The following is a 21,610-nucleotide window of genomic DNA, read 5'->3' on the forward strand; positions in this document are numbered from 1 at the left end:
ATTATGAATTTCTATCCCTGATCAATCTAATGTTGACGGATGAGATTAAAAAAGAAATCAATTAAAAAAATATATAAAAAATAACCCAAGTCAATCTATTAAACTCATGACCTGAGTCATCATATCGAGATAATCTTATAAAAAAAAACTTCATTTAATCTAGTTTAACCTACTAAATTCATGATTTTGGTCATAAGATTGAGATAATTTCATTGAGAGTAAATCAAAATAAATTATGAAACTCAATTCTCAATTGTCCTATCAGGCTCAATGTTGAACGATGAAATTTGTAAAAGTTTTAATAAAAAATAACACAAAAAATGAGCCAATTCAATCTATGTCAATTCGTTAAGCACTATTTATGGGTCATAAGGCCAAGATAACCAAATAACAAGTAAACAAAAAAAATCATGAAGTTTAATTTCCAATCAAATATAAAATTAAATGATGAAATTGAGAACAAAAAAGTCATTTAAAAAATTGAGTCATTTAGGTTAACCAACTAAACTCGTAGCCCTAGTCATGAGACAAAAATAACCTAATAAAAAGCAAGTCCAATGTTAAAAATGATTTAAATAATCTCTTAGAAAAGAATAAAAAAATAACATGATTTAACCAATGTTAAATATATCACAATCCAAGATAATAAAATCAAAACAAATTATGAATCTTAATTATCAACTGATTCAGTGTTGAATAATAAAATTTAAAAAATAAAAAATAAGCCGAGTAAACTTAGGATATTCCTTCCTCTTTTTAATATTAATAGATAAAATTTAAAAAAAAATTGATAAAAAATAAAAGAAAAAAAGAAAAGAAAGAAGAAAAATAAATTATTATTGTAATAAATAGTATTTTGTGAAAAGAGATAAAAGTAAAATCTCATTTTCTTTTAGTTAATAGTTAATTTGTAGTATTTTCAAGTTCAACAAAGTAATGTTTTAAAACGACTAGTTATATTATCCGGATCAGAAATTTAATAGAATTACCTTAATTATTTAAAATAATATTTTTTAATTTTTATTTAAAATAAATAAGATTTGGACCACCGGTTTGTTCCGATGTTAATTTATTGGGCTGTCCAAACCTGACGAGATCAACATGCAAGGTCTAATAACACTAGTAGAAGGAAGAGATTTAGGGAAGAAATCCCGTTCCTGATTATACCGTTGTAGCATCAAATCGCACAATCACAGATACGGTATACTAGCTAGTATTTAAAAGATGTAGTACAATTATTTACGACTCCCAGTATGTGTACAGTGTACTCCTGCTAAAAATACGACGACCCTAGATTTCATAAATGGAATATTAATTTTTAGTCCCTTCTTGTTGAGCACTATTATCACTTGATCCTTCATGTTTTACAGCCTACAGTTTAGCCTCCTTAACTTTTTCAAAATATTTTTTTTCCCTTCTAAACCTCTACCATGTTGATTTTTCTCTAATAATTTAAATTGTCAACGAATTTATGAAGAGCTAAAACAGGTTTTATGTTAAAAGGAGGGTTAAGTGATAATTATGTTAAAAATACAGGGACTAACTGAGAAGAATAATCTACTATTTCATTAAATAACCTCAACCTTCTCATTGTAAATGGAAGGAAACTCACATCATCCCTGAACAGGAAGGAAGCATTTTTATTTTTATTTTTTTCAGAGAGCATGGATCATGGTCATGATATGCCAGGCACGGGGGGCATGGTTGCACCGCCCCCCATGAACAATACAGGAATGATGCACCGCCATAAGATGATGATGATGCACATGACATTCTTTTGGGGCAAGAGTGCTGAAATTCTCTTCTCGAGCTGGCCTGGAAGCTTTGAGAAGAGACCATACATGTATTTTGCGGCTTTGCTATTTGTGTTTGTGCTTTCGATTCTTGTTGAGTGGCTATCCCATTGCCGATTGGTCAAGCCTGGCTCCGGCCCTGTGGCGGCTGGTCTAGTCCAGACTCTGTTGCACGCTTTGCGGGTTGGTTTAGCCTATATGGTGATGTTGGCTGTCATGTCTTTCAATGGTGGCGTGTTCTTGGTTGCTGTGGCAGGGCAAACTCTGGGGTTCTTCTTTTTTGGCAGTAGGGTTTTTAAAAAAACACATCCTCCAACAGAAACCTCTGATCTTCCTCCACTGAGTTGTTGAATTATAGGAATTAGGTATCTGGTTCTTAGATTTGGCTTTGCAGTTCTCTCTAGTTATAGTAATGGTGGTGTGTTTTTCTTTTTCTTTTTTCTCTTTGAAAATTTTAAGAATAATTGCTGTTAGAAGAATCTGGGGTGTCGATTATTATTTGTAAAAAAAAAAATCCATTTTTTTATGACGTCGATGTTATTATTACCAGTTGATGAATGTTTATGCCAATTAATTACGGAAAAAGCCAAGGCAAGAAAGCAGAAATTTGTGTTTATTTTTGGCCAGGTAATGATTTTCTCCTATTGACCCATATCTGTGCAGCTTGGGACAAGCGAGTCCAAACTCCGAAGATTAAATCCAGGGATGAGAATTTCTTCAAGGAAGAAGCAAGTCTACGAGAAATGCCTTCAAATTGAATTTAATTTTATATATGATTATCATTTAATTATTTGAAATAAAACAAAATATTATAAAATTAAATTTAATTGTACTATTTGAAATAATTTAGAAATAAATTGAATCGAGAATCTTAACTATTTTTTCTTAAATCATTTTTCTTATATTTTTTTTATTTGTTACAAGAACCCTTAAATTCACAACTTTTTAACTACTATATTTGTAATATTTAATTATTTTTATGTTAATTTTCCAGTCTAACTCTAATATCCAAGCGTGATCTTAAGAAAACAGATTTAAGAATATTAATAATAGATTGAGTGCAGAGCATTCAATACAAGAAGAAATCTCAACTAACAAACTTTAAACTTAAAATCATCCATTCATCAAATAGAAAAGAAGATTTAAGTGAATAACTAATATAATTTTGATAATATTAATAACCAAAAAAGATACAATAGTTTTTAAATTATAAAAAAAAAGACTTATAATATTCTTAATATCCATTAAAATTTCAAGTTAAAATTCCAGAAGTTTTTAATTGATAAAGGAAAGAAAAACATAAATCTTTTTTTCTTTAAAGAAATTGATTAAGAATTGAGTTGAGATACGGTGATGAGTAGTGTTGGTATAATTTATAAATGAATAAAAAAAATATTTTTATTCCATATTGAAAAAAATATTCCCTTCTAAGTGCATATAAGAGTGAAATTTTGTTGTATTAAATTATGTGAAAATCATGATAAATAAAGTAATTGAAACTTAGTATGTTAGTATGATTAATTCTTGTTTTTTAGTTTATTTATTTTAATTTTTATAATTAATTTTGACATTTATGGTTGCTTAGATAAAACTAAATAATATTTATTTAATTTTATTTAAGATATAATTCTTTCATTAATAGTTATATAGTTTCATCAATAGTCATAATATTTCATTATAATATTTAAAGTCTATATAAATATGTTACTATATAGAGAAGAAGAAAAAAGACATACAAAAAATGTATTTTTTTTGTCTTTTTTTCTTATTTTTTTAGAAATTTAAAAGGTTTAATTGTATCTTTGAGGTTTTATCTCTGTACGAGATACATAATATGTTAAGGATAGTGTTTTCATGTCTTCAAGTTAACTCTTTATTAAATATTTGTAAAATAACTTTAAGGTGTTTAGTTGATGGAGATAACTCTGAATTCAAACGTTAAGGTTGCTAAAGATGTCAAAATTCAACTAGATCATTTAGATGCTATAAATTACACAAAGTAAATATACAAGATGATGTTCCTTTTTATTTCAATAAATATTTACTATATTTTTATATCCAAATCTGTTTGTACTACCTGAACCACAAGAAGATAAATATATTGTTATTAAAATTGAAAGACTGACATATAAGGAAGATGATGCTTTGTTGACGACATATTCTGAATACTTCAACTAGTTAATTTTATAACTTCTCTAAATTAAAGTCAACAAAGTAACTTTGGAGACATACTATAAGCAAGAAAAGTCACATTCTGATCATGTTCTGATCGTTTTCTTATTTAAACTTTTTTACTAAAAGATTACTAACAACAAGTCAATTATAAATCAAGCCCATGAAACTCAAAACTTGATATCAAGACTTAGTAATGTGGATATCAAAGTTCCCGATTTACTTTAAATGGGAGCTATTTTATAATAATTTTTTTCATTTTAGAATGAATATAGAAAAAAGATTTTGTGTTCGATAGACAATTATACCTTTGAATAATTTCAAACAAACTTGCAAATTGAGGTGTAGTCTTGTATACATGAACTACAAACGATAAATTCTAAAGAAATAAACTTGCATCTTATTTTCTACTATAGAATCAAAATTTATTGTTATAATTGCTGTAAGTAAAGAAGCAGAATGCATAAGAAATCTATTGTTATATATAAAGTTGTAGCTACAATTTATGTCACTACAATAATGAAGCAACTATGTCTTGAGTTTATAATAATATTTATAATAATAAATCAAAATATATAAGTATTTAACATTGATATGTTTAAGAGTTGATTGCAAATGAGGTAATCACCATTATTGATGTTAAGTAGGTGAATAATTTAGCGGATTCTCTCACAAAAGGATTATCTAGAGACATGACAAGGAGAATAACTAGTAAAATATGTTGAAACCTATTATTAAAGATACCAATAATAAAAACCTAACTTTAAATTAATAAGGAGTTTATCTCTAAGTTTATTTGGTAATAATAAGTTACTATTTAGTATTTGTTAGATACTGATAATTAATTTTGGATACTATTCTGATAGTCTTCAGTGTGTTCTTGTACATAAAAAAGGATGATTATTGGTTCTTAATAGAAGTTAAAGTTTGTATTTAATGTAATAAATACATGTATAATTCCATCTATATAAATATAGAAGTAGTATTGTTTTTTACAAGAGTTGAGATTTTTTTATATAAATATTCATGAAAATAAGATTTTAACATATAGCCATAACAAGTGCTAAACAATTATAAAACTCTTTAAAAGTTTGGACAGTATTGTGTGTGTAATGTTTTTAATTCTATAATAAAAATTTTGGTTTAATATGCAGATACTAATAACTTTAGAATGATTTAAATTCTAACAATGTTTAAATTTCAAAATGAATAACTTTAGAATGATTTAAATTCTAACACTAAATGAAGGTTTAAATTTCAAAATACATTCTTATAAGTATAATTCAATTAAATAAAAGACATTTTATTACAAACTAATGGAGGATTATTGATATAGTTTATAGATGAATAAAGAAGAAAAATATTTTTATCCCATATAAAAAAGAAACACTCTTTTCTAAATGTTTATAAATGTGAATTTCTATTACGTGATAAATTGAGTAAAAGTCATAATGAATATGACTCTTCTAGTAAACTTTTTAATGTTATTATATAAATATTTATAGTATAAAAAAAATATAGCACTTAAAACTTTATATATTAGTGATATTAATTTATTTTTTAGAGTTTTTGATATTAATTTTGAGATTTGTAATTTTTTAGATAAAATTGAATAACATCTATTCAATTTCATTTAAAATATTATTATTGATTAATTAATACTTTTATTTTTATTTAGATCCTTTTTTTTATTAAAAAAGAATAAAAAATAAGATAATAACTCAACAACATTAAGCTCATACATATATGGATCTGACAAGTTGTCATATCCATTATTTATGGGCTTAGCCAAACATTAAATCTATGATTTTTTTTTAATTATGAAAAACCTTAGGTTTTATAATTAGTCTATGAGTTAGAAATATTTTTCTACGTAACAAGTTAAAGATATTTTACTTACACTATAATCATTTTTTTTGAAAAAGAAATAGCATCATAGGTTATAAAAAGGATTAAAAATATCTATAAAAAAAGTTTTTTTACCCTAAGTTTTTATTTTTTATTGTATATTTATTTTCAAAGTTTTTCTCTAAAATATGATAACTTTATTTTTTAAAAAATATATATTTAAGTATTAAAAGGTCTTTTAATTCACTAAAGAAAACCTTTAACAAGTATCAATATGAGCAATGTTAATTATAAATAATAAATTAAATTGTTAGAGCTAAAAAATTAATCATTTATCAATACTTTGGATGTAAAAATATTAGCAAGAACATCACTAAAAATATTAAAATAAATTATTATGACGCTAAGCTTTTTAAACATACAGATTATGTCCCATGCTTAACATGTAAGAAAGGTAAGTAGTTTTAACAATTGCCCGAAGAGATTTGGATATCGAGACCAAGGTGTAACTTAACATATGAAAAGATAACACTAGTATATGTTAGTAGACCTAAAGAGAATGTACGTGTAGGCCGAATTCTAACTTAAAACCTGGGCTAATATAGAAAAAGGCCTAATCTGTAGGTCAAAAAAAGAGGACATCAGCTGCATTGGGTGAGATTATGCTTTTGTATTTGAGTATTTTTAAAAAATGTTTTGAGTTTGAAAAAATATTATATTAATACTTTTTAGTATTTTTTTTTATGATTTTAAGATGCTAATATTAAAACTAAAAAAAATCTATAAAAAATTATTTTAAAATTTTAAAAAACAACACCACAATCCCAAAATGATCAGTTAATCGTCTAAGTTTTCAAGTTCGGGAATTCAAGCTACCTGTAGTGTTGAATGCTCTTTCGCTGAGAACACCTTCAAGAATCAGAGAGGAGTGGAGAAATTTGCAGGAAAAATCTGGGAAAGATCCCAAGCTGGATTTCTTTTAACTTGTTAACAGAAAGCTTAACAAAAGAAGAAGCACACATGGGCACAGATCATGAATGCTAGTGTCTGATTTACATCAAACAATTTAAGCAACTAATATGACATGAACTCTAATAGCATTTTCAAGTTATTGTAGGATGAACCACCTTCCTTTATACAAATCTCAACCTTTTCCTTTAAATTTTTAGCCTTACGCCTCATCTCCTCTCCTTTAGAATCCACCATCAGCCTTCTTATTGCCCCTTCTATCTCCTGGCGCTCCAACTTGTTCTCCAGTTGCAAGCCTATTTCCCACACGTAACTAGCATATCTTGCATTCACTCTTTGGTCCCCAAAACATGGTTTGCATATCATTGGAACTCCTTCGGATATACTCTCCAGGGTTGAATTCCAGCCGCAGTGGCTCCAAAATGCTCCCACTGCAGAGTGCGCCAATACTTCCTTTTGGGGTGCCCATTTCACAATGCAACCTCTTTCTCCAACTATTTCTCTAAAACCCTCTGTCAACGATTCAATCCATTCTGATCCCGGAATTGAGCCAGGCCTGACGACCCACAAGAAGCGCTGCCAACTGTTGGCGAGACCCCAAGCCATTTCTGCTACCTCTGTCTCATCTATGGAAGCTAAGCTTCCCAAGCTTATGTAAAGAACTGAATTACAAGGCTGCTTGTCAAGCCAAGTAATGCAGCTAGTGTCCTCATTTAGTAGACTACTAGAAGAGACTGGTGCAAATTTGTGCAAAGGGCCTATTGGAAAGATTGGAATGGGGCAATATCGTTGTTGCTGCTGTTCCAATGACGATTGTTCAAGGCAATCTATGGTATTCCATATAGCAGCTGAAGACGTTCTTACATTGTACATCTGGGATATCAGGTCCAAGAAATTATCAGGGACTCCAAATATGGAAACTGGTAAATCCTTGAACCTGAGAGAATGAAGGTTAGGAACTCGATCCTGTGACATAGAATCTGTGTTCCAAATTCTGTTAGAATAATATAAATAAGAATATATAAAAAAGTCTAGATCAGGAGACTTGAAATGTTATCTGTACTACTCCAAGGAACAAACCATTAATAACTAGATTGGATATCAACATGATAGAGAGAAGTCTTTACCTTGTGTGATAATTTAGTGGAAAGTTTCTTACATTTGTGTTCTCTAACGCAAATCAAATAAAATCAACCGTTCACCATTAGAGATTGATTATCTATTAATCCTATTTCTGGAGTGCACACAAAAAACTAGAAGAGTTCAAATACATATTAATTGAGCTCGAGCTGTTAAAACTTAAAATACCTGCTCATGAAAGTACTGTTGTAATCGGACATGCAACAAATCTTAAAAATTCAGGATGTCTTTCGTAAGAGTATGGATTTGAATGAAATATAACTGATAGAACTATCAATCATTTTTTATTAGTGCGTGAAGAAGGACACATGCAACAAATCTTAAAAATTCAGGATGCCTTTGGTAAGAGTATGGATTTGAATGAAATATAATTGATAGATCTATCGATCATTTTTTATTAGTGCGTGAAAAAGGAAAGTTGGGACAAGGCAAATTTAACAAAAGCAGCTGTTCTATGACCATTGAAATTTGAAATGACTCTGCTGATAGTTTATTTTCTGCTTAGTAAACAACAAATTAATGGGTTATAAATATTCTCTATATAAGCAATATATATTAGACATATACCTTGCCAAGGGATGCAACCTTCTTCCTTGAGTTGGCGAATGGCAACACGAGACTGAGCAGTGGCAACGCTGGTGGAGCACAGTATCATACTTGAAAGCTTCAGATGATTGGCAGCAGCTTCAGCAAAGTACATGAGCTCATCGTATATGATGCAGGTAACCTTACCATCTGGCTTCTGCTGCTGAGTCATCCTAGTCATGCATTCTTGAAAGGGTGTTTTGCAATTCCAATTAAGTGCTAATAAAATGGCCACTAAATTCCCAGAGCTAATTTCATCGGGGGATAAGCCATCTGGTATAGATTGAAAGGTGAATTCATGGTGGCAGGATGGGTTAGGTGAGTTGAATTTGGTGTGAACAACGGTGATGGAGAAGCCCTGGGAGTGAAGTATGGCGCCAAGCTGAAGCATTGGATTTAAGTGGCCTTGGAATGGACACGGCACCAGGACCACACGGCCATGTCTCGGTGGTTGCTCCTCCATCAATCTCCTTAACAACTTCGATGCAGCTTATTCATCAAAATGAAGAAGGAGACCTGAGGCAGCTTGTCAGAGATCTGTTTCTTTATTTCTTTTCGGATTATAAAATCATTAGAATGGATCTCAACTACTCGCATGCGTTAAATATTTGATACTTACAGATTTAATTATTCTTTGGACCATAAAATCTATAGAATGGTTCTCAACCACTCGCACACGCTAAGTAATTGATATCGGCAGGCAGAGACACTTCATTTATTGTCGATTCTTAAAAGTTATTTGTGGAGAAAATAGTAAGTTTATAATTTAATATATCATAGAACAGCTCATCTATATTTAATTATTCGAGGTTGTCAATAGGTATATTAAATTTGGACTGATCCGAGGAGTTAATTTGAAGGGTGCACCGGTGATAAAAGATATGGATAAATAAAAAACCTGATAAAACTCAATTCTCCTGCTGGGTTGATTCATGGATATTTTGATAAAACTCAGCTGAGACTCTTATTTATATTTTCAAATATTTTTTTAGTTAAAATTTTTTATTTTTTTATATTTTTTAGTTGGTTGTTAATCTTTTTTAAAATTTACTATGTAAATACTAGGAGAATATTTTATTTTTTTAATATGTAATTTAAAACATTTTAGTATATATATATATTTTATGTTCACAAGAAAAAAATTATATTTTTTTAATATAAAATAAAAAATATTTTTAGTTTCAATACTTTAACTTAAAAAAATAACATTCTAATATAGTAACATTTTATATAAAAAAATTTTGAAATAATTTTTTAAACTTTATTATTTATAACATGTATAGTCTATATTCATATGGATTGTTTTTTAATTTTTTTATATAAAATATTAAAATTTTTATTTTTTTTTTAACTTTTTTGGATTGATTCGAGTTGACTCGAGTTAATCTAGGTCAACCTATGTAACCCGAGATCTAGCTTTTTCACCGGATCAACTCCCAAGTCAGGCATCATAACTATGGTAATAAAGTTAAAAGCCACAGCAAAGTTAAAAGCTTTTTTTAGCATGAATGATGAATTATTTTTAAAAATATTTTTTATTTGAAGATATTAAAATAATATTTTTTTATTTTTAAAATTTAGTTTTAATATTAACATAATAAAATAATTCAAAAATATATAAAAATAATAATTTAAAAAAAAAAATCCCGATGCCACCACAAAAAAACATTGCTTTACTTGTATGCCTTTTGGGGAATTAATTAGCAGGGAAGTTGATACATGAACTTTTTTAAAAAAAAAATTATTTTTTAGTTAATTTTATTTTTTTATTTTATTCTGCTATTCTTTATTATAATGTTTTTTATTTTATTTTTCTATTTGAAGGGGATATTGTTTTCTAATTTATTTCTTTATATTCAATATTATTAAAGTTATTTACTTTTTCTTTGTATAAAGATTGTAATAGTATTTTAATAAAAGGAGACATAGAGGAATAAAGTTAAGTATATTGAGATTATTTTTATATTTATAGTATTCTTGGTGTCTGAAGATTTTAACATGTAATAAACCTTTTATTTTTTATTTCATCAACATCAATTGGTATTAAAATCCAATAAAACTTTATGATTATTTGATTTTATTATGCATTGCAGAACAACCATGACTATAAAAAATTATAAATTAAAATGTGTTTGTATATTAAAAAAATAAAATATTTGCATAAAAATATTGTATTAAGGATTCATGATAAGATGGATATTAGAAATGATGAGGTGACTCGTGTATAGAAAGATATTTTTAATAAAAATTAATTTTTAATTGAAATTTTAATTTAAGGATGAGTTACTTCCAATCTAAAAAGACCAATAAATAAGTGTTTTTTTTAAATAAATATTTTTTTAATTAATTCTATTTCTTTCTATTTTATTTGTTTATTCCTTATTCTTATATTTGAAAGAGATATTTTCTTTAATTTATTTATTTTTATTCAGCATTATTAGAATTTTTTATTTTATTTTCTATATAGAAAGTTGCAATAGTTTTTTTTCAGAAAAAAAAACATAAAAAACATAAATTAAATATTTTAAGATTCTTCCCTCTATTTATTTATGATATTCATGATATATACAAGGCCGTGATACTGACAACCAATGTCGTTCCATTCACAGGAACAACTTTGTCACTTATTCGACGGTCTGTGGTGCTTGCCACAACAGAAAGCAACCATGGTGCTGCACTTGACACCGATCCTCGCACAAGGAACTCCTCTTGCAATGCGATGTGATTAACCTTGTATAAATACATTAGTAGTCATATGATACACAAAGATTTCAGGGTCAAGATCATTTTTCTCAGTTATTATTATTTTTTTACTTAATTAAAACAAACATTTTCTTTTATAGTGATTTTAGTTTTTTTCTGTTTAGTTTAGAAAACCAAATATTAAGATTCATAATTGTATTTTTCTTAATTTATTTAGAATTTTTTATTATTTTTTTTGCTTTCAGGTTTTAAAGTTTATTTAAAACTTTGTTTGGGTTGATTTTTTCATTTATTTAAAAACCTGTAAACATCTTAAAGAATATGCCATAATTTTGTTTTATCTTGAACAATAAATTTATGAATTAAGGTTCTTGTATTTTATTTTATTTTATTTTAGTTACTAATATGTTTTCTTTTATTATTGTTGTATTGGTTGGGTTTTCATTTATATTGATTTGTATTTGTGCCTACATCAATTAGTATTATAGCCTAACTATTACAACCTAAATTTCACGCTCATGATTGTTAACAAAAAATGATATCACAAAAATACTTCATTTCAGCTAAATCTCAAAACTTACATTTCATAAAACAAATATATAAAATTTTGTAGCATTTCATAAACTTTCAAAATATTTTTCAATATCAATATAAACAAATAATAGTTCATGATAGTTATTATAATATAAAAATCCAAACTTAAATTAAAACATTGTATTAATGGAGAACTCAAAGTTATCAAACAAATACTAAAAGAAAAGTCTTATGAAAAAATAAGGTATATCAATAAAAAATAAAGAAACATGATGTAACACCCTCGTTTTTTCCCTATATAAATCAAAGTTATTCAAATCCATTATCCATGGCAAATTACTAATTAATTGCTCATTAATTCAAATTTTTGTAAGTAGTTTCTTTTTAAAAAAATCAAATTAAATATAAGGTTTTTTTATCAATTTTATTTTTTAATTTCATCTTCAAGAATTTTTTTAACAGTTAGTGAAATTATCTTTAAACTAATTTAGTCAACTAAATTATATAATGATAATTTTTATATAATTTAATTATAAATAATCTAAACTAAATAAAAAGTTGAATTGAAAAAAAAAGATAAACATATTTAAAAAATAAATATTTTTTTAAACTATAAAAAAATTTGGATATCATCCACAGCATAACGCGGCAGCCCTGCAATAGTAACTATAAAATAAAGCAATTTAAACTTGTATCTATTTGGTTATATTTTGGGGAGACTTAGACAATAAAACTATACGTTTGTGCGTTGAGAAATGGTTCCTGTATTGGACAATTTAGTTTTAACAAAAGATCCACTGTTATTTTTATTAAATACTATCTAGATATCCACTGGATGGATTCGACGAAGTTCAAGATTCTTTAACATATATGGACACGCACGCGCACACAAGAATATCCTACCACCTCATTTACACAGTACTTTGTTCCTTTCTGTGGGCCTCTGTTATGATATGTAAAAATTCCGGCGAGTGGATTGCCCAGCAGCCAAGATTACTCTATTGTTCAAGCATCAAAATCAGCTTTTCTGGGCAGGCATGCACCAATCACCGACGCATACACAGCCTGCCTTGCCTTCCCATTAATTTCATGTGGTCGACAATGACGTGCCTTGAAAAACCAATATGCGACACCAAGCCATTAATGGCATCCTTTCCTTTCAATATGAACTATTTTTTCACTCTCATTTATGAGGTCATATGAATATTGCATAGAGTTCATATGCGAGGCCTTTCTTCTCAGTACAACGGGCGAATTAAACAATTTTAAGACTGCCGTCCGTATAAATGTTTTAAATTGGCCCCTTTCACGTCCTCTTCATCTGGTAATGGGAAATTAAATAAGGTCTTATGATTGTGCAAGCATAAGATTTCAGATCATATCATGTCAAGTCAAATGATCATATACAGAGAAGCCGGCAAGGGAGTTGACTCTGATTCGATATCAAACTATTCTTCTGGTTTTTTTCTGCTAGCGTCTGCTACTTTTTCCTAATATACTTCCTTGCCATAAAATGCACCAGAAATAAAAATGATGAAAACATGTACAAGAGAAAATCGTGTTGTAGATATCTGAAAGCTACTACTCAATTTGTATTGTTATATTGTGAATTCTGTGCATTTTCTCACAATATTCCCCAATCATACGAAGGATTTCAGGAGAGCTGGCTCCTGGCTCAGCCATTACATGGCAAGACAATACTAACTTCCCTGCTGTTATGGACCATACATGCAGGCTATGAACATCTTGAACTCCTTTAATACACTTCAGAGCACTCTCCAGCCTGCCAACATCGACCTCGTGTGGTGTCCTCTCCATTAGTATACAGAAGATATCTCTCAGCAATGGTAAAGTAGTAAACAGAACAAAAGTTGAGAAGAGTAAAGTGCAGATAAGATCAACCACCAACCAATCTGGCTTGGCCCATATAATTGCTCCAGCAATCATCACCCCGACAGACTGAATTAGATCAGCCATGACATGGACGTAAGCCCCTTGGATATTTATGTTCCAAATCTTTGTCTTTGCTGGAGCACCTGATACCAGCTTAGTCTCCTCCCCTTCATTTGTTGCACAATCGTCCTCGCCCTCGTGGTTGTGAGTATGATCATGATTGTGATCATGGCATGCGTGGTGAGAGTGATCATGACCCAGCCACATGACCATGATAAAATTAATGATAAATCCAAACAAAGCAATTGCAAACATTAGTCCCCCGTTCACCCTTGCATTTTTGTGAAGAATTCTATCAATAGCTTCATAAATTAAAACACCGGAAATCAGCCATATGAGCTGAACAGAGAGAAGAGCACCCAGAACTTCAAGACGACTATATCCAAAAGACTGGTGTGATGTTGCCTTCCAACCCGACACCCACACGGTGAAAAGGGAAATAGAGAATCCAGCAACATCAGTCAACAAATGTGCAGCATCTGTAATAACGGCAAGACTATTGGCTTTCACTCCACCAACAACTTCTACTGCCATAACTATTAAATAAAACATTATGAGTCCAGAAAGTTTCGTTGCTGACTTTGATCTCTCTTCTGATTCCAAAGTGAAATTTTCTTGTTTGGGGAAGATACAAACAGAAGTCTGCGGTGCTTCAATGGGAAGGATGACTTTTTCCTCGGATGCAATAGCAGCCATCTCAATATCGTTTTGGTCTTTTGATCTCAAAATGGAGACTCTGTCATGTTCCATCTGCTTGGAGAAGATGTTATCAATTCAATGAGACAAACAAGAAAATGTTAACAAAATTATCTAAAATATGCGATTGCCTAACTGGCTCCGCAAACAGGCAAGCAATAGGAGTGATCTATTTCTCCAAATCATAAGCTAAAAAATGGAACCTAACATTTTGGAAAAACCACCATGGAGAAACCAGCAAAATTTGTCTAGCCAAGAAATCCAAACATAGAAGCAAGGTAACTGGCCAGCCAATGAAATTAAAATGTTTGATCGAGCATTTTTTTTTCTGTGGAACCATGCCATAAACCCATTTCATAAAATCTAAAAGACACCCAGGACAAAAAAGAGAGAGAGAGAGAGAAGGCAACGGTTGTTATACCTGGGCTCCGCTTTAAGGCTTGAATCTCAAGAATTGAGGAATTGGGTAAGATCATAAATTGACTGAAAATTTCGTGTACGGAGATACAAAGAGAGAAAGATTCGAGTCCTTTCCATGTTTCCTCTGTTTTCATTCGAAGAAACATCGGCCGGCAGGGACCCGTTATTGAACAGAAAAGGCATTTAAAAAAATAATAATAATGGTGGTGTAATAATACTTTCTTGTCACCGTATGTTTTAGCTATTTTTAAAAATATATATTTTTAAGATAGATTTGATTTATTAATATAAGAATTAAATTTAAAAAAATATTTTTATATAAAAAGTAATTGCTATTATAATACAAAATAAGCTTTTTATTTGTTAATAAACTACTATGTATTAGCATATTAAAAAGTAACTAGATAGGTGGCTATTGCATCGAGCTAAATTTTTTATAATCTAAAAAAATCATTTTAAATACTATCAATATAATTTAAAGAAGGGATAAAATTCATGATTTGACATTATAAAAAGAAAATTAAAAAAATTGATTGTTAATTCCTAAGAATCCATATATATAAGATAAAATCGATAAATAATTAACAAAAAAATATTAAAAACCAAAGAACTAGCAAATCCAGATGAGATCAAAACTTGCGAGCGAGCAGATCATGCCAACAAAATAACCTAATAAAATGCCAAAAAGATAATCTAATAGAAGGTAAAATGGTAAGTTAACCCGTAACCTGCGTGACTGTTTTCAAAAAAAAAATTAGAAAGGATTGACTTGATATGAAACGATAAAAAACACGAGTTGACTCATAACCTAGTCACTTCGAGGCAAACCAGGTCAAAACTTGTTGTCAATTTTTTTAAAATAATTTTTTTATATAAAATTTAAAAAATTGTTTGACTGGAGCTAACTCGGTTAAACCATCTAACACATAACCTGGTACTTGTCTCGGACTAACTCCTAAAAACTAAGAGGACACCTCAAAATTTTAAATTAAATGGAAAAGTAAAAAAGAAAAATAAAATTAACAAAAGAGTCCAAAATAAAACAAAAATCAAGATAATGAGGATCAAAAATGAAAGAAAAAAAATCAAGATTATGGATCAAATAATGAAATTAAAAACAAATTAAAATATGATAAAAGAATTAAAAATCAAAATTAAAAATCAAAATATTGAGAGCATAACCTTAAATATCATCAAAAATTGAATTGAATGGTAAAATTAAAAAGAAAATTCAAATTAACAAAGGACTCCAAAAAAGAAAAATATATAAGAACTAAATTTGAAAAATAAAAACCAAGATTATGGATCCAAGAATAAGATTGAAAACAAATTAAAACTTGATAAAAGGACTAAGAATCAAGATTTTAAATCAAAATATTAAGGGCCTAACTTTAAAATGTATCAAACTTTGAATTGAAGCATAAAATCAAAAAGAAAAATTAAATTCACAAAAGAATCCAAATCAAAATAAAAATCAAGAGAAAAAGGATCAAACATGAAGAAATTAAAAATTCAAATTGTGGATTCAATTATTATATTAAAAATAAATTAAAATTTAATAAAGAGTAAGAAATCAAACTTATAAATCAAAATATTTAAAGCCAAGTATGAAATATCATAAAATAAAATAATAGAATCAATTTTTTTAATGGTCAATACGAAATCCATTTGGAAAGAATGTAATACTCCCTTTATATTCTATGAGTCTGTTTGACTACATGTTAGTGTTTGTGTTTCTTTAAAAACGCATGAAATGGTTGTTTGATTATAAATGATTAAACAATCAAAACACATGGGTCCCGCCATTTATATGCGGCGGGACCATGATTTTTTAAAAACAGTAAAATATTGCTTTTTTACAAGAGTTTCAACCTGTGATAGGCACACTATTCAGTAAATTATACTGTTCATGAGAATAGTGCAAATGAATTGCACTGTTCACGTGCACAATTTAGTTTTTTTTTAATCAGTATGTTAATTTTTTAACAGTTTTTTTTTTTAAAAAAACTAGTTTAGAATGAATTAAATTCACTTGCATTGTGATATAAACAATATTTTCCCTCCAAAAAAACTAGTATAGAGTAAATAAAATTCACTCACACTGTAATATTAATTTTATGCCTGAAAATATTTTATTTGATTTTATTACATGCTCATAAAATTATAAAAACTGTAGTTTTTAATGGCTGAATTTTATATATAATGAAATTATAAATAGTTTAATGGAATAATAAAAAAATATTTTATATCAAGTATTATTTATTTCATGATGTAATAGAAGTAGTTAATTCTATAATATTTAAATTTAAAACCATCAATATATATATATATATATTAAAATTATTTTACAATCTCAATTTCAAAAGCATTCTTAACCAAACACATTAAACTATTTTTTTTTAACATTAATTTCAATCATAATTTTAACCAAACACCTATTTTTTCAAACCAACCTTAACTAAAAATATTTTTTATAAAATAATTTTTTTCAAATCACAATAATTACCACAATACCAAACACACTTTATATTCAATCATGTAAGGGGACCCACACTTACCAAAAACTTTATCCAAAATTATTCTTTAACATTTTGAAAATTACTAATACATCTTTCAATACAATGCTACAGTAGAAAATGAATTTAAAAGAGTAAAATGTCAAAATCTTATGTTAAAATTACTATCCATCAATAGTAAAGACACAATAATTATAGTAAAGACAATTAAATATAATAATAAACGATCTGGTTTTAAAAAATATAATATGAACCTGTTAAAAATAAAACACAGTAAGAAATAAAAATAATAGCCAATTTCACATTAATTATTGTTTTTTTTTTATATATAAATACACATGTTTCATATAATCCATTACATACACGACGTAACTTTACCGTGTAAACTACCTCCACCACCACAACGCATAACTTGTACGTACACAAATATACTTTAACAAGGCGGGGAAAAAGCCCTTCCTCTTCATTCTTCACATTATATATTTTTTCATTATGCCAATATGCTAGAAGGGAGGAGGGATCTGGACACGACGTGCAAGTACAGCTCGTTAATTAGTTTGTACTAGTTAGATGGTGAGCGTGACGTCACGGGTTTATCATTTATTTTTTCAAAAAATAGGTTTTGATGATGGCAGGATTTAACGTCTTATTATATATACAAGATACATGTTTATTTTAGGGTATGCACAGCTAATAGCCTAAGGTTCTTTTGAATTATGTAGCATGCGGGGTCTAGTTGGGTGTTGGAGAGTGAAGCACCGCATGTGTGCTAGGAGCAGGGGCGGAGCTAGGTTAGGAGGCCATAATTAATATAATAATATATATATTATTAAAAAACTTATTTATTTAAATTAAAAATATTAAAAAAATAAAAATAAAATTGTTTGCAGGCACGACTTGCCACCCCTGGTTACAAGTATGTCTAGCCTCTAGAAAGATAGCCTAAACACCACATTTATGAAGAGATGTCCCTATCATAGAGATAGAAGCTTAATCACCATGTGGAAACAAAAGTGTTCTAATACTGTAATAGGAGTCTAAGCACCACGTGTTATAAAGTATTTATTTATAATATAAAAAATAATATTTTTAATTATAGTAAAAATAATAATATTTTTAATTTTAAGAATATTTAGAACATAAATAATAATATTTTTTATATTAAAACTTTGAAACATTATAAGAATAATAATATTATAATAAAAATAATAATATATTTGAGATAAATACTTTGTATTCTAAAAAAAATACTAATAATAACAACGCAAATTATAATATTTTTTATATTAATACTTATAATTGTTGAGTATTTTTAATAATACTACGTCGTGGGCTCATTTTATAACATAAAAAATAATACTTTTAATATTAATACTTTTGATTATAGTAAAAATAATAATATTCATAACACAAATAATACTATTTTTAATTCCAAGAATATTTAGAACACAAGTAATAATATTTTTTTATATTAAAAATTTGAATTATTATAAGAATAATAATAATAATAATATAATAATAATAATAATATTTTTGAGATAAATACTTTATATTTTAAGAAAAATAATAATATTGACAACACAAATTATAATATTTTTTTAATATCAATACTTAGAATTGTTGAGTATTTTTAATAATACTACATCATAGGCTCACTCTTTATTTTTATAAAGAAAATATCATAAAAACTATGATATAGATAATATTATTTTATTTATTATTTATTAATAATATTAATTATAATTTTAGAAATAGTATTTATAAAAGAAATAATAATACATAAAATTATAGGACCCATGAACATTGAGTGTTAATAAAGGACCCAATAGAATTGGATCCTAATACTAGGTCTATTGATCTGGGGTTCTAATACCAAATTTATTTTCCTTAAGTCCTTAGTCATGACTCAAGCGCTGCTTGTCCCTAACCCAACATAGTCCAAGCACAATATATGTGCTGGGGAGTGCCCAACTAATACACAGAGCCAGGAGACATACATGCTTCAAAGAGTGCCCAACTCATACGTAGATACCAAGTATCATGTGTGCACCGAGAGTGCTCATTCATAGGTATAGTCCAAGCGCCACGTGTGTGTGTTAGGGGTGTGCTCACACGCCACGTGTCCTCACATGATTTTTCTTTGATAGTAATAATATTTTTTAAAAATTTATTAAGGATGAAAATAGTAATACTAATAGTAAATTTTAACTTTACCTTTTAAATCATATCTTTGGTTATTTTTCAATATTAAGAATAAATTTTTCTAATTTAGTAATTATTTATTAATAATATTGATTATTATAAAAATAATAATATTTATAACACAAAAAATAATATTTTTAATATTAATAACTTTGATTATGGTAAAAACAATAATATTCATAAAAAAAATTATTTTTAATTACAAGAATATTTAGAATGCAAATAATAATATTTTTTTATATCAAAACTTTGAATTATTATAAAAATAATAATAATATAACAAAAATAACAATATCTTTGAGATGAATACTTTGTATTCAAAGAAAAATAATAATATTGACAATGCAAATTATAATATTTCTTATATTAATACTTAGAATTGTTGAGTATTTTTAATAATACCATGCCAAGGACTCACTGTTTATTTTCTTAAAAAATGCCATAAAAAATTATAATATAAATAATAATATTTTCTTTCATTTTTATTAATTATTTTATTAATAATATTAATTATAATAAGAATAATAATATTTCTAAAAGAAATAATAATGTCTAAAATCCTAGGATCCATGAACATTGAGTCTTAATTAATGACCCAATAGAATTAGGTCTTTATGCTAGATCTATTTATCTTGGGTCCTAACGTCACACTCATTTCCCTTGAGTCCTTAGCCTTGACTTAAGCACCATTTGTTCCCAACATAATGCAACCCAAACATCACGTGTGCACTGAGAAGTGTCCAAACCTTAGGTAGAGTCCAAGTGCAACATGCGTGTTAGGGAGTGCCCAACCCATCAGCATAGCCGAAACACTGTGTATGTGTAGGGGGCGTACCCAAGTGCCACTTGTTCTTATATGGTTTTTTTTATATAGTAATAACTTTTAATTTTTTTTTATTAATGATGATAATAGTAATAATAATAATAATTTTTAATTTTACATTTCAAATCATATCTTTGATTGTTTTTTAATATTAACAATAAAAGTTTTCTAATTTAGTAATTATTTATTAATAATATTAGTTATTATAAAAATAATAATATTTATAACACAAAAAAATAATATTTTTAGTATTATTACTTTTGATTATGATAAAAATAATAATATTCATAACACAAACAATACTATTTTTAATTCCAAGAATATTTTCTTTTCTCCTCCTCCTCTCGGTTTTTCTTCTCTTTTTTCTTTCTATTCCTCTATTTTCTTCTTCTTTTTTCCTTCCTTTCCTTGTTTTTCTTTCTTTCTTTCTTCTTTTTTCTCTTTATCTTCTCTCTTCTTTTTTTTCATCCCTCGTTGTCTCCTTTCTCCCTTGTATTTATAGGGGAGAAAGGAGACCTCACCACTGTCGAGTATCTTCTCTCTCTTTTTTTTCATCCCTCGCTGTCTCCTTTCTCCCTTGTATTTATAAGGGAGAAAGGAGACCTCACCACTGTCGAGTTAATGGCGTAGGGGTGTACGGTGGACGGGGCGACCACTCTTCAACCATCACTCTACCACCCTATGGACACCTCTCCTCCCTTAACTCTAACACGTGGAAAGCTATACAAGTGGGGGGGTCCTTGGTCGGTGTCTTTTTAGGTCATCAGGGGAAGAGAAGTCGATGAGAAACAGGGAAAGAAAAAATCTTCTTCTTCCCCTGCTTTGCGCGTCCAGAAGAAAAACAAGACCCATAATGTCGTTCAAAATGACACTGTTTTGGCCCTTTTTTTTTAATGAACAATAGATGAAATGACACCATTTTAGACAAAACACGTCTTTTCATTTAAAAAAAAGGCGGTAAAACGTGATAAAATCCAAATCAGTTTTTAATTTATGATTTGTTCAATCAAGTCATCAATTGCAATTTTAATTTTAAAAATCAATTCAATTGCATACCTGTCAAATTCAATCCTTGGCCCTGAAGTTGGCCGCCTTTCCTAAACTGACTCTTGGTTTCTGATTTATGCAATTTAACCCTCAAGTGATCAATAAACTTCTAAATTCTTCAATTTGGCCCCTGATTCGGTTTTAATTACAACCCTTCTATTTACACATCTTTTCCAATTTAGTCATTGGTTTCAGATTTCTTTAATTAA

At 28.1% G+C, this 21,610-nt stretch overlaps 3 protein-coding genes across 3 annotated transcripts; 1 reads left to right on the forward strand and 2 right to left on the reverse strand.

The window, feature by feature from the left end:
• The first annotated feature begins 1,620 nt into the window (after positions 1–1,620).
• On the forward strand, positions 1,621–2,271 carry LOC105133111 (copper transporter 1-like). The gene has a single exon (XM_011036944.1). The coding sequence runs from the start codon at positions 1,665–1,667 to the stop codon at positions 2,142–2,144; it is 480 nt and encodes a 159-aa protein (XP_011035246.1). The 5' UTR covers positions 1,621–1,664; the 3' UTR covers positions 2,145–2,271.
• Positions 2,272–6,750: 4,479 nt separating this feature from the next.
• On the reverse strand, positions 6,751–9,172 carry LOC105133112 (UDP-glucose iridoid glucosyltransferase-like). The gene is made up of 2 exons (XM_011036945.1): positions 8,490–9,172; positions 6,751–7,762 (listed from the first exon to the last, which is right to left on the reverse strand). The coding sequence occupies exons 1-2, from the start codon at positions 8,968–8,970 to the stop codon at positions 6,888–6,890; spliced, it is 1,356 nt and encodes a 451-aa protein (XP_011035247.1). The 5' UTR covers positions 8,971–9,172; the 3' UTR covers positions 6,751–6,887.
• A 4,119-nt stretch (positions 9,173–13,291) lies between these two features.
• LOC105133113 (metal tolerance protein B-like) lies at positions 13,292–15,009 on the reverse strand. Its single transcript, XM_011036947.1, has 2 exons — positions 14,815–15,009; positions 13,292–14,447 (listed from the first exon to the last, which is right to left on the reverse strand). The coding sequence occupies exon 2, from the start codon at positions 14,445–14,447 to the stop codon at positions 13,326–13,328; it is 1,122 nt and encodes a 373-aa protein (XP_011035249.1). The 5' UTR covers positions 14,815–15,009; the 3' UTR covers positions 13,292–13,325.
• Positions 15,010–21,610: the final 6,601 nt, after the last annotated feature.

Source organism: Populus euphratica, unplaced genomic scaffold, assembly GCF_000495115.2.
Source record: "Populus euphratica unplaced genomic scaffold, PopEup_1.0 scaffold42.1, whole genome shotgun sequence".
Taxonomy (NCBI): domain Eukaryota; kingdom Viridiplantae; phylum Streptophyta; class Magnoliopsida; order Malpighiales; family Salicaceae; genus Populus; species Populus euphratica.